General features: G+C 44.6%; 1 protein-coding gene across 6 annotated transcripts in view; it reads right to left on the bottom strand.

Moving 5' to 3' along the window:
• Positions 1-264: 264 nt before the first annotated feature.
• Positions 265-14,264, bottom strand: part of LOC110498428 (protein FAM13A) — a 76,066-nt gene continuing 62,066 nt past the window's right edge. For 3 of the 6 annotated variants that reach the window (XM_036933683.1, XM_036933688.1, XM_036933687.1), the window contains 11 exons: positions 13,395-13,548; positions 10,571-10,636; positions 6,409-6,625; positions 5,629-5,773; positions 4,989-5,276; positions 4,806-4,889; positions 3,711-3,806; positions 2,440-2,523; positions 1,520-1,722; positions 1,062-1,163; positions 265-891 (listed from right to left, as the gene is read on the bottom strand). In XM_036933683.1, the coding sequence (XP_036789578.1) occupies positions 768-891; positions 1,062-1,163; positions 1,520-1,722; positions 2,440-2,523; positions 3,711-3,806; positions 4,806-4,889; positions 4,989-5,276; positions 5,629-5,773; positions 6,409-6,625; positions 10,571-10,636; positions 13,395-13,548 (1,563 nt within the window). In that variant the 3' untranslated portion in view covers positions 265-767. The remainder of the gene's footprint in view (positions 892-1,061; positions 1,164-1,519; positions 1,723-2,439; positions 2,524-3,710; positions 3,807-4,805; positions 4,890-4,988; positions 5,277-5,628; positions 5,774-6,408; positions 6,626-10,570; positions 10,637-13,394; positions 13,549-14,264) is intronic. The other 3 variants (XM_036933685.1, XM_036933684.1, XM_036933686.1) reach the window with 3 other exon arrangements.

Raw genomic sequence — 14,264 nt, 5'->3', positions numbered from 1 at the left:
GATTACATAATCTTGTTTCTCAAAATGGCAATACCTTAAAGTACATAATCCCAAATCTAATGTTACACTCCACATTAAGACTTTTTTTGAATCCAATATAAAAGTCTATATGAACTATATGAGTCTACATAAACATTCAAAGGAAGAAAAATAAATTAAATCAATACAACACTCTTTGTAAATGTATCCTTTAAATGAGTGATGACTATTTGATGTAGGGTAGTTCTTGGTATCAATCAATATCAAGATGCACCAAAAAAAAAATTAAAATCTTCCTTTGAAAAAAGGTTGGTTTTGGTCCACTCTCTGTGGGGTCAGGAAAATGAGGATGTTTCTGGTTCAGGGATACAGTATTTTCCTCCACATCCCCTGAAAAACCGATGTGGGGACTCTTTTAAGGCCTGCTACGTTAGGTTAGTAGTCATTGAAAGATGCCCGACATTTTGAGTTCCGGGGTTCTTCTTCTATACGAGGGAAACAACAGACAAGATGGAGTAGCCTCCGGGGCAGCACCTACATGTCAGTTCCAACACCTCTCAGGTCAGTAACTAAGCCATACCGTTTCCCTTCTACAGTTGGGATTAATCAGGGGGCAACATGTTGGCATCTCCTGAAGCCAAATGAGTCTATGGCACAAGAAAAAAATAAACATATTGTGAGGGATGATGAGGTGTATCTGTTTTCCTTTCCATGGGCTGGTGTGGTTCATCTCTTATTGAGACTGAGCCTCATTCATTCCTCTGTCAGTCTTTGATGTTTTATTTTCTTTAGGGGAACTTAGAGGCATCTCCTTTGCTGATGAGAACCTCTATCAGCCTAAGCTTGGCTTTGATGTGCTTGTATTCGTTATACTCTACCGCCAAAGGGGAGCGGTCTTCCTTCTGCACGTTTCTACGGCAACAGCAAGTGGGAGGAAGCAAAATACAAAACATTAGCTGAATGGACGACGGTCAAAATGGCTGTGCAACCAAAGATGAAGGACAGTACATCACCTCGCATCATCTAATTGTTTACATTTAGTCCAACTATGACACGAAACAAAGCCGGAAACGTCATCTTACCTGCCGTTTTGCCTGAAGAATTGATCTTCAAACTCTCTTAGGTTCTTGCGGATTCTCTTTTTCTCCTCCCGGGCCTCTTGTAGCTGCTCCACTAGTTCCGGCCTGTGTGTGGGGGAGAGACAAACACTGCTTTAGGCATCTGAACCTCAAAGGTTGTTTTGACTCTAAAAGGCTTTTAAAATCCTTCAGGTTGTTTCAATCTTAGTTGTTTAATTAAGAAGTGAACGTTCTTCTAAACACATGAAATACCACAGCTAACTTGAATAGATAAGACATCAACAATAACACGAGACTACTAATGATTGCACTACTTTTATTCTACAATCTAAACTACAATGCCCATGTTATTCACCCATCCAGATGCTTTAGATATAGGTCAATTATATTTAATCCAATTCAACTTTATTTATCCCCTCAGGGACAATTAAGAAGAGGTCAGGGCCGGCTTGGGTGCTTACATGGTGGCCGAATGCAGGTTGGACAGACGCATGTCGGTGGTGTTCTTGGAGGGCGAGAGCTCGTCGACGGGCGAGATGAAGCCGTCCGTCTCCTCCTCCAGCTGGTCCAGGAAGCCCAGCATACTGAAGTCTGGACGCACTGTCCCTGTGATCTGGGGCTTGTTGTTGGACTCGGAGTCATCCTCAGAGCCATCCTCCTCCTCCTATGGGCACAAAACCAGCGAAGGGGGAGGTCAGTGGAGGGTTAAGGGGGAAAGGGTGAGCGATGCTGGGGTGAACTGATCGTAGTGCCATGGGGCTGTCAAGGGACCCCCAGGGTCAAGAGCTATGTTAATGCAAGAGAATCAAGTATTGTTAATTTAATGTTACTGGAATCAGAGCACAAAGAAACATTTATTCAGTCGTTTTTCAGGCACAGGCCAGTTTGATGAGGTTAATACATGTCCATTGTTAATTTTTCCACTTTGAATTTATTTTAGATTGTCTCAATCAGAACTATTCTAACACATCCACAAATTGCAGCACAGACGTGATGAGCATCTCAAGACCAGAGTTGATTTGACGATCTCCCTATTTTTGCTTGATTGGATTATTTGATCATCTGATTTATTTTTGGTGTACACACACATTGACACACACCATGCACAGGCAAGTCGCCTTGTTAGTCCTTCTCACACACTATCAAGTTGATCCCAAAGCAATCAATCTAACAAGTCATGAAGCAGCAATCTAAGCATCAAAAACCAAGTTGATATTGAATCAAAACCGCCCACCACGAGTGCTATGGGTGGCCACCCAATCCACAGGCTGCAATCAGGTTTGGTTGAGAGGTGAGGGAGTAGGGGATTGGAGGGTGTGAGGGGGAGGGAGTTGCGTTCTGATCACTGATTAGTCGAGCACGAGCAGCAGTGTGTCTTCACCTTGATGTCGTCAAAGAAGAGCGCGGCTTCGCCCTCGATAATGGGCTGAAGTACAGGACCTCTGCGTTTGCTGGAGGGGGAGGCCTGAGAGTTAACAAGGAGGGGTTACCACTCGAGAACTGACCCCAGTTCAGCTCTGACTACAGAGCACATAAAGAAACTGAATAGCATCCACTACAAACTGATCCCGGATCAGGTTTGTCACTGTAGGATTTTCTGCTGAACACTACCATGCTTCTTTTGGAACCTGCACCAAGTACTAGGATCAGAATGACCTGCTCTTGTTTGTGGGACCTTGTCACGACCATAATAGGCTTCTTCAGTGAAAACATAGCAGTAGGCTCTCGTGTGATTTTAAACCTCTGAAAGGCAGGCTGTGTAACAGGTTCTTAGATCAAACAGATAAGAGTATCACGAGTCAGCTCTTTACCACAATGAATTCAGCAGTTGACATAACCCTATATTCCACCATGTACAGCACATAAACGTTTGCTAGGACTCCAATTTATATAATGAGGATTAAATCTATTATATAAAGTGTGTTCTGTACAGTACATTAGGTTCATAACACAGATTAGATATTGCGTAATCAACGTGTTTACACAAGAAATTAAAAGAGAAAACTGGGACAAAACATTCAAATGTTCTCTTGTATACCCGTTACATAAACCATATGGAGACGAAATGTATTACAATGGAAAAATATATTCTAATAATCTTTAATGTATTGGTGGTTAGAGGTTATTGTGAGATTATATATATATATATTTTTTTTTATCCCCTTCTGGTTTGAATCCAGCCTCAGCGAATCCCTATATCTGAACTCTTGAACAGCGTTTTCTGCCCCTCCGTACCCATCTTTCTAGTTTAGAGGGAGAGTCTGCACAGCTGTGGGGTGCGTGCGTATGTGTTCGTAGTTCCCTGTGGCCAACTGAGTTGCTGTGGCCCCAACGTGTCACCTTTGAGCTCTGTTAAGAACCTGTGGATCCACTGAGCCACTTAAACCGAGTTTAGCTTTAGGGCATTGGTCTTGAGGCTAACCTAGCGCTACGGCTAGCCACTACATACAGTCCCGCCTATGGACACTGATGCTAATGCTAGCCTAATGCTAACATTAGCATTGTTAGGATTTAGTTCCCACGTAAAGAAGCTTGATCTTCAGCCAATGCTACGTGGTGACCTTTACCACCAGCTCCTCAAAGAGAAACCCAGGAACAACTCTGCTGTGGAGAAAATGAAAGGAGAGAGCAAAGAGAGCTAGCTACACTTACAATGACGGGGATGGTGGAAACTCTGCAGAGGATCTGTTTGACCAGGCGGTATCTGTCGTACAGGGGCTTCATGATCTGTCTCTCAGTTTTGGTAACCTAGAGAAGAGGCAGAGAGAAAAGGGAAAGGCACATTGTTAGCAATAGCACACCGCTAGTTAGCTAGCATTAGCACTCCCCTGTGGTGCTACAATAGCACTCTGCTAGCTAGGGCTGACACACAACAACATGCAAGGTAACATAGATTCCATCCCCATCAATTCAAATCCAATGTTTTTTTTAGTACCTCAGAGGACAACTGGCCATAAACTAGGATAGGAAGTCACACAGGGAAGGCTATGGGTGTCAGAAAGGACACCTTTCCACCACTTTCTGATAAACAACCTTAACAAGGATTAGCCCTTGCAATTAGTCCAATCAAAAAGGGATTCCATGTCGATTCCTTTACAGGTAAATTAAGACGTTAGCTGGCTTCTCGTCCTTCAGCCATTGTCGTCGCTGAGACAACAGTACTCGTCACAGCTGTCTAAAGACGTTTGGCCTGCCAATAACGATATATTGCAGTGCAGAAGGTCATGTTTTCATTGGTATTTCATCCTTTTAATAATGTATTGTTGTATCTGGGTCTCTGGCTGCATTTATACCAGCAGATATATTCTAATATTTGTTTCATGAATCGATCTTTTGACCAACCAGATCAGCTCTGAAAAAGGTCTGCTGTGAAAAGATCTTGGTCAGAAGACCAATTAGTGGAAAGAATATCAGAAAATGGCTGCCTGTGTAAATGCAGCCAACGTTGTATCTAGGTTGCATGAAAAGACTGCATAGTTCAAAGTACACATCTGTGTGCACACATTCTGCACTCTACACACACACACAAACAGCTTGGTTCAAGACATTATTCACTCTTCAGTTGTGATCTAGGTCAGGTTTTCCACTGGACAGAGACTGATTTAATGTATTTGTTAGATTTTTAATTTTTTTTTAGCTATCAGTTACTGTTCAGGCAGATGGGTGGGCTATCTAGAAGGCTCTATGGGGGGGGGGGGGGGGGGGGGGGGGGGGGGGCAGAAAAGGGACAGTGGACAAGACACTCACTGGTCTACCGTGGATGCCTTCGTAGTACAGGAGAGCCTTCTGTAAGGCCACTTTCTCAGCGCCAATCTGCTCCCGGGTCATATCCTATCAGAGGAGGAAGACACTGTTAGTTAGCCTTTAGCCGTTAACCATTAGCATTTAGCTATTAACAGTGGTCCAGCGGCTAGGTGGCTCCTATCTCACCTTGACGTCCTCAGGCCGCCCCACCTCGTCCCTCTTCTCCTGCAGCTTGTTCTGGACGCCCTCCAGGGTGTTCTCTACCGGGGGCTTGGGTGCCTTCTCCTGTTGGGGCTTCTTCTCCAGCTGGGAGCCAAAGCTCTTGGGCAGGGTGTTGCTGCGCTGGCGGGTCAGCGGAGGGAGGTCCTCCTCAGACTTGTGGAGCTTGTGCTCTTTCAGGTCTTTGCGGAGCTTGGCCAGTTCATTCATCCACTTCAGGACCTCTGGGTTGTCAGCCTTGTCACTGTGTGAGGGCTGTAAACAACAACATGATTTCTATTAATCCACAAACAGCAGCAGTGGGTAGTTTGATTGTTTGACGTCTTCCCACAACATCTTGACTTTATCAGTTGACCCCATTCCTGACACCCCTCCCATCAGCTGAGTCTCATTATGAACTCTCTAATCGTGTTTACTTTGAAGGAAGCCAGTGTAATTTTATATTTCTGTGCATTTCTTTGGATGCCTTGCTATATCTCCTAATAAGCTTGTTGTGCTGCCCTGCTTTCTCTGATATACTGTAGCTACTTTAGAAATCAATCAGAAAGTGGCTCACTCATTTTTCCTTGCTGTCCAATGTTTCAGCTACAGAGGGGCCACTATTTACCCTGTATTTGCGCTCCTCCTCAAACTTCTCCTCGTACTTGTGGATCTTCCTCTTGAGACCGTGGATCTTCTTGGAGAGCTGGGCTGAGGTCAGCTCTTGCTGGTCGTCGTCACCGCAGGATCCCAGAGAGGAACTCCTCCTCCGACTGCAGGATAGAGACACAGCCATAGAAATAGAAGGACTGCCTGTTGCTATGGACACAGAGTCACGTTGGACGTATGCACACGCCTTCACTCTAAAAACACACAATCTGATGGCCACCCATTGTAAAAAAAACAAAAAAAAAACACATGCATGAACACACATCTAATCACACATTATGTGACTCCCATATCTTGCAAATAAAACCGCAGTCTACTATAATTCTCTTCGTCTTAGATGTTGAGTTTACAATTGCAACTTTTGATTGCGAATTTTCCAGACGAGTGTTTGCACTGCTAGTGACAAAGCGGATAAAGGCGCTATACATATACCACAGTATAGTTGTGACTAAATTATAATGAAATTTTACTGATGTAACGTTCATAGCTAACTCGACTTGTAAAATGCCATTTTCTATACTAGTACGTACTAGGTTTTCCTTAGATATTGTAACTACATACCAGTAGCTGTCTAATACTGACCAACGACCCGAGTTTGTTTACAAAAAACTATCACCCCGATAATAACTCAAATACACAAAAACAGTCACACACACTCAGTCACACAAACAAACCTACACACACACACACTACTCGTCCCCAAAGTCAACAGTACTGTAAATCCATGTTGGTTCCTCACCTGGCAAAGGAGTGTGTATTGGGCGGTGAGGGTGGCACCTCGGTGTCATCTATGTACTGCTGACAATGACCATAGGCGTGGAAACGGGGGGACAGCATGGGGTCGCTGTCCTCTTCAATCAGCTGGCGAATCAGGCGGCCCCCCACTTGGGGTGAAATGCACGCCTCCTCGCTGTCCATGCTCTCCCGTTGCCACGACGAGTAGGCCGGGACTGGCTCTGCGGAACACACATAAAGTAACACAGGTTAGGGGCGGCAGGTGGTTAGAGCGTTGGACTAGTCACCGAAAGGTCGCAAGATCAAATCCCCGAGCTGACGAGGTAAAAATCTGTCGTCACAGGGGGCAGTTAACCCCCTGTTCTTAGGCTGTCATTGAAAATAATAATTTGTTCTTAACTGACTTGCCTAGTTAAATAAAGGTTAAAAATTGAAATTAAAGTTGGATAATGACAGAACCTCCATGAAAACACACACACACTAAAAGTGGGTTAGACTACCATGGACCGCTACAAAACACACATATTGATATCCCAAGGCTTTGTAATCCAAAAGGTGATGCAATTTAAAAAAAGGAAAGTGACAAAAAACTGCACTGCACTGCACACACACACACACACACACACACACACACACCACCATGGGCAGGGATGAGGGAGTGACCTGTGGAACATGGCAGGCTCTACCAGCAGTCGACAAACACTGGCTTATCTCTCGCTCAAACACAGCTAGAGCTCAACATGGGCCCTGCGTGGCTGCAACATCTGAACTGCAAATACCACTAAACATAGACAAAGTGTAGTCTATGTAGTAGATGTAGTCTATGAAGTAGAACACAGCAAAATAACGGCTTGCCTATCTAATTGTCGTCTCAAGGGATGAGGCAAGCAGTAAGCAGCGGGAATCCAACTGATTGGATCCAAATGAATCAACCCCCACTTTAAGTCTAAACATGGCGGTCGCTCGTCACCTCGGCAACACCTTCTTGGCACCAGCATCTGAGCGCCCTAAAGGTCACTGCGGCATTGCATGATGAAGCTGTTCACTAAAACTCTCACCACTAACTAATGGCTTACAGACCCATTCGTCTGTTTTCCAGGCTGGTTTCCCCAGCCCCTGGCCTCAGTTCAGCCCCAGCCAGAGTCCACTCCGACTCGCCAATAATTACACTGTGGTGAAAATAACCATGCAGATGTCTCTGACAATCCCAATCACAAGCTATAAATAAATTGGACTGCTCTTTGATGCCTCTGGTTGGGATAATGCAGGAGCCATGGCCTCTCTGGTAGAGGAATGGAACGGCTGTTACTCCAGAGTTAGCCTTGTACCATATCGGTTTGTGATGTCTTCAAAATTCCTATGGCCGTTGTCATCAATTTTCAAGACAGCGCAAGCAGATATGGGACCAGAATACGGAGAGTGACTGGCATAGGAAGAATATTGTTGGGCTGTGCATGTGAGAGAGAGAGAAAGACCACGGCATTGTACCCACACCGGGAGTTGTACTGTATCACAGATCAGTGAAACACACAGGCTGTTGATGCTAGGAGAGGAGGGAAGGTTTAATTTCAGATAGCCTAAGCCACCACCACACAACAGCATTGTAAATACAAAACTCAGCCAAGGATTGTTCTACTGCACGTGCGTTTGTGTGGACGTGAGAGAAACCACGGTATTGTACCACAGGAATAAAGGAGACCATGTAGGCTACACTGCACACTGGAGAGGTAACGGTAACATAGCCAGAAGGGAAGGTGAGAGCAATAACAACGTCAGGTTTCCATATCACCAATGTAAACATTTAGAAACATCAGAATTCAGTAATCACTCTTTGATCACATGCACACCCACGTGCACACACACACCCTGTAGCTGCACATGCATGTTTTTCGAAGAAGGGGGGGGGATAAGGACTCATATGGGAAGCGATTTGGGTTCGAATTTCCAAATAAAAAAAGCATTTTTTTTGTTGGTTTAACAATCTCGAAATTTATAGATAAACGCTTAATTTGCCATTTGTGTCACTTCAAAATGACGTTTTTACCAATAGTAGTCCTACAACAGTTTTGTTTACAAATTGCAGGTCGAATTTCCCAGGTAAATTTTGAGGCATATTGTTGATATTCTCTCGCGCACATAGGCCTATCTGCTGGTCGTCACTAGTTACCACTGTAGCCGATTTTGACTTTGTGGTTGTGATAACTAGTGGAAACCATATCCGTTCCTCTGATCCATCCGACTATAGCAACACACCAACAATACAAATATCTACTGTATTATAAACGAGTTGAGTTATACAGAATAAAAATAGTGGCATCTTTAGCTGACAAATGCATGTAACGGTAAATATTGGCTCCTGGTTGTCGGTCCGTCTTATCCGTTTGTGCTACAGCTGATGACGCTCAGCAGCACATATTTGAAAACACTGTAACAAAGTTGCTTTCATGTTGCCTTCTTGAGTTTGAATTAAAGGAATTGTGTGCGATTTTCATTCACTAAGGGATTGAGAATATGTTCCTATAGTGTGTGGCCTAACACTTGGTATCTGGACCGTGTTACAGGGTGCGTTCGTAAATTAACTTTAGAGTGCCAGAATGCACTCGTAGTGTGCTCTGGACGTTCGTTAATTCAGAGCGTTTCGCTTTCGTAGCGATCAGATCGCACACTGGACGCTGTGGCCGAGGAGTGGGGTTGATCTGAGCGTTCTGACCTCACAACGGCAGTCAAGCACCCACGCTAACTGGCTAAAGTTAGCTAGCTTGCTAGTTACTTCCAGACATAAATGAGAGAACACCTCTGTCTGACATTTTTTTCGCCCTAGCAGAGCTGGTTAGACTGAATTAATGTTATCCGGAGCGTTGGTGACTAACTGTACTGCTGGCAACAATTTAATTACGATTTTAGTTTGACAACGTTTACTGACACCAGCCATATTCAACGAGTGTTGAGCGTTCATAAATTCCTCAGTTATTCTGCGCTCTGGCAAACTCAGACGAGAGTGCTCTGAAATCAAGAGTAGATTGCCAGAGGGAATTTACGAAGGCAGCCATAGACTCCTCACTCAGCACGACTAGTAGTGCATGCTGGACTGTAGACGGTAGATAATAATCACGAAAGCCAGCTAACGTTAGCTGTCTGCTGCTATAAGGCTAGTTGTTTAGCTGGCAAGCTAACAAATATGCTAGCAAATATGGAGAGTTTGCCGGAGTTAGCTGTCTACTATCATTTTTTTTCCGTCTTAGATGTTAGATGTTGAGTTTACAATTGCACCTTTTTGATTGCGAATTTTCCAGACGAGTGTTTGCACTGCAAGTGACAAAGCAGATAAAGGCGCTATACATATACCGCAGTATAGTTGTGACTAAATTATAATTCCATTTTACTGCTGTAACGTTCATAGCTAACTCGACTTGTAAAATGCAATTTTTTATAATAGTACGTACTAGGTTTTCCTTAGATATTGTAACTACATACCAGTAGCTGTCTAATACTGACAAACTATCTGAGTTTGTTTACAAAAAAAGGACAACTGTCACCCCGATAATAATTCATAAACACAAATTACATAACTGAGACTTAGGCTATGAAGTATGGCTTGGGTCATGGAGGTTTTGGCTTGGAAGGTACTTAGTGTGTGCGCGGTATGCTACTATAGGACTACGTGCGGTTTTACACGGTCTTTCAAGGCATGTCGGGACTGCCTGGGGCGCGGGAGGCGCGGGAGCAGTAGCCTAGTCTCCCTAGGCAGAAGGTTGCCTCACACAATGTATCCAATCAACACTGCTATGTATGGGTTTACTAGATGACAGTGAGCAGCAGGTCAACCTCTCAAACAATTCAACGTGTTTTAACCTATTATGTCAGCTTACACAGCCAAGCAGCCAATAGGGCATTCACCATGGTATTTCAAATTAGGTCTTTAAATCAACCAGCACAGCATCCAGCCCATTGTAGTTGAGGTATGCCATGTTGTCATGCCCCTAAAGGTTGGGATGTGATTGGTTGGGAGCAGAATATGCCCAATCACTGTAGTGATGTTGCCATGCAGTACTAAAAGGTCATGCAACAGGCATTTGGCCCTTTTCCTCTCTGTTCTGTCTCTAATGGGTTATTTGTATCAAGGCAAGACAAGTGCCGGTTCCATTGCCAGCCAGAATGCCACTTACCCTCATAATAACTCGACTGGAAAACACTTTTGGAATCAAGGAAAGGGGCGCTAAAGAATGGGGAATCTGGAGGACAGAGAAGAGATGGGGTAGGGGCAGGGAGGGAGGGAGGAAAAGAGAAAAATAAGGTGATAAGAACAGACGAGATGGAGGGAGGAAAAGAAGATCAGATCCAGCCCGGTCACTCTGTTGCATGCGAAAGGTGAAATGAGAATCCTAGTGCATCATTCCCAATGACAGAGACATTACACAGTAGTAGACAAGTCCTCTACTCTAACTAGCTCTATGTACGTGGAGCTGGCACACAGCAAATATCTGCTCACCATGACTGCAGTTGGCACAGGCTGCACTGGGTAAAACGTCTCATGCCACTGTACCATCCACCGTCCCAACCATCACTACCTCATCCATTCCTATTGCAACAACCTCATCTGTTTTCCTGCTTATCCCCTCTACAGGACACAGGTACTTACAAATACCTTACGCATAACAAAAACGCTCTTAGTCTCATGGCTCTATATTTAAAGGGGAGAGAAAGGACCTACTGCCAGACAAAAAGACTCCGAACATCACTCAAGTTCACTGCCGTTTAATCCAACACTGAAAACCCAAGCTCTGACTAGCCTTGCTCTTCCTCTGGCTTCAAAAGATCCAAGCGTTCCGATTGCCTTGCCTGCGTCTAGGAGAAATGCTTCTTGTGATATGGAAACGCCATGTCACGGTCAATCATAAGCACTCCCCTGGGAGTTGTAACTCTCAGTAGCTCAGAGGAGTCTAAAGCATTATGCTTTAGGTACCTCCTGTGGCATGGGATTCTGTTGTGCCAGGTAACACGCGGACTGTGACATCAAAACTGAACAAAGTCTGGTTTTGTCCTCCCTCACCTCTCCTCATCCTTCCATTCCTAGCTGTGAGAGAACAACACCTGGTGATACCTCTCTCTTTCTCCAGAAAACACACACTATGTGCGTGTGTAAACACACACACACACGCTGCCTGCACTGCCAAAGCCCCTAACACCAAACCCACATTGGCTGCAGCCCTGACTGACTGCATATGTTAGCATTTCTATGCAGACAGACACTACCTGAATATTTATCTGTCTATCACACTCACTTTGGAGCAAACAAGAACTAAGCACCAGGCTTACACAGTGCTCCTTAGCCGAATAGGACAAACATGTCTCAAGCCCTACCACTAGAGGGCGCCTGAGTGCTTTTTGCTCAGTTGGTACTGTACTGTACTAGAGACCACAATTCAAGACAAACAGTGCTGTTTGAGTTGGAAGAAATACTGAATCCAAAGGAAATGTTTGAACAATATTTTCCTTAAGGTGTGACCTATTTCCATTGGGGTTAGGCAGTTTGCGTTTGGCATGACTGCAGCCTGCAGAGCAACCACGCAGGAAATTATTTAGTATCCAATGCTCATGTTACTATAAAAAATGGTGCCCATGCATGTCCCTTCAAGTCTGAAACTGCAAGTGGACTTCTTTCAGGTAACTTGCCCTGTGCAAACAAACATAAGCAATCTAACAACTCTGCATTCAGTCTCACTAGTGTACAAAAACACACTTTTTCAAACTCCTCCCACCTTTCTTTCACAATCTCTCACAAAAACAATCAGACAAGTTGTGCAGCATCTAACAGCCTTTCCTTCCTGATACTCCAATCCCACTCAACAACATACTGCCAACAACTGTTGCACCATGGATTAAAAGCTTACAGAAAAAATAAAATATTTATTTTCTACTATCAAACTCTTTTCTGACATGGTTTAATCCCCCCAAAATCCACTGTATTGCAGTTATTTAACAAAGACATTGAACATTTTGAATGGCTGCGAAAATCTCTCCAAGGTCCTTTTTGACTTACATTTCTTTCTCTCTAAAATATAATAAGCAGACTTGCCCATGATAGACTAATCAATAATATAATACCTCTGTCTAATTCTGTATAAACTATGCATGACCAATGAGATTCGATACCTTGGCATGAATAAACAAATAGACACACTTCATTGCTTACATCCTATGCCATGTGCAGAGTTGAAATCCAACCTTAATGAACACACACACACACACACACTTATTGTTCCTAGGGTTAATCTAATCATGCAGGCACACACACACACCATACGCACTTAAAAAAAACTAAACGCCAGGAGCGTTTGCAATATCAATGGGAAGACAATACATCCAGACCATATCAAACAAGATCAACGTCAATCCCTATAAGAAAAGATAAAAACCTCAACGCCCCTTAAACAGTACAGTATTTTTCACCTGTAATCTTCCCCTTTAATGATTGTCGTTAGCAATCTGGAAGCTATTCACAACCCACAAACTGCCCAATAACTGCCAAACAAAAGGCAAAACATGCCAGCAGCATGTGCAAACCGTAAATACTCACTCTTTCACTCTTCAATAACTCATGGTAGCAGCACGGCAACACAATATTCTATGCTGTTCCCATCACTTGTAAACAAAAACACTCCATGTGGTCTGACGAAACAGGAGCTACATTTGTCAAAAAGGCAAAAAAAAGATCTAAATGCAATTTGCTGCGCCAAGCTGTGTACACAAGCACAACACCTTCAGTAATGGTGCAGCTTCTCCAGATATAGAAGCCGAGAGACTTTAAGAGCATCTGAGTCCATAACTCTTCTTGAAGACACAGAAGGAGCCACAACAAGAGGAAGAGGAGAGGGAGCAGGAGGGTTGCAGCTGCCACCCAGACACCCATGTGCTGCCTAGAAGGAAGGGAAGGACTGAGGGAGTGTGTGGAAGAGGGGAAGGCTGGGGGGGGGGGGATTGAAGATTTACCTCCCCAGTTGTTATCGTCGGTCAGCGCCGACAGGTCCAAGCGGGGTACGTCCTCGCCACATTCCTGGTCCGAACTCCGGCCGTTGACCCCCTTCCTGTCGGCCGTTTCACAGCTACTAGGCAGCTCCTGGATCTTCATACTACTGAGTCGTGTCTGCACAACCATGGAGAGACACAAAACAACAAGGGCTGGGAGTGAGCATGCTCCTTAAGTTCAGCCATACGCTGCCTCTGCCTGGCCCAGCCTACCACAGCCCTTGCAGGGGGGGTGACAACACTCCTGATTGGTCTACCGGGCGTGTCTGTCTCGTGTGTGTGTGTGTGTGTGTGTGTGTATGAGGTTTTGCCCCTCCTCTTTTCCCTCTGGGTTCCCACCCCTTCCTCTCTCTTTCTCTGTGCATATGCACTGATCCTTTGGAGTGGTTTGTCTCACAGTAGCCAGAGCAGAAGGGAGGGGGAGAAAAGGAGGAGGAAAAGAAGGAGGAGGGAGAGAAGGAGGTATGGCAAAGAAAAGCAAGCAGATTATTCGCCAGACGCCAGCACACAGGCAGAGATTTTTTTTTCCCCTCTCTTCTGCTGCAGAAAGACATCCTTGCCTTGGAGCATGGAGGAGTTCTCTCTTCCTCTTTGGGCTCTCGCCTTTCCTCCTCTCCTGTGCTCTCTTTCTCTATTGTTTTTCTTTCCCTCTTCCGAATCCCCCCCCTCTCTCCCAATCATTTTCTACCCTCTTCACCTTCCCTCCCCCTTATCTGCAAATACCATTATCTCTGTCGTTGTACGCTGTATGTCTGTCGTTGTATCTCTGTCGTTGTATCTCTGTCGTTGTTAATCAAATACTCTTTCAACATCTCCCCCCGTTCTTAGCCCTTT

Source organism: Oncorhynchus mykiss, chromosome 10, assembly GCF_013265735.2.
Source record: "Oncorhynchus mykiss isolate Arlee chromosome 10, USDA_OmykA_1.1, whole genome shotgun sequence".
NCBI lineage: Eukaryota > Metazoa > Chordata > Actinopteri > Salmoniformes > Salmonidae > Oncorhynchus > Oncorhynchus mykiss.
The sequence above is the reverse complement of the archived record's forward strand: the minus strand, read 5'-3'. Positions and strand labels throughout refer to the sequence as shown.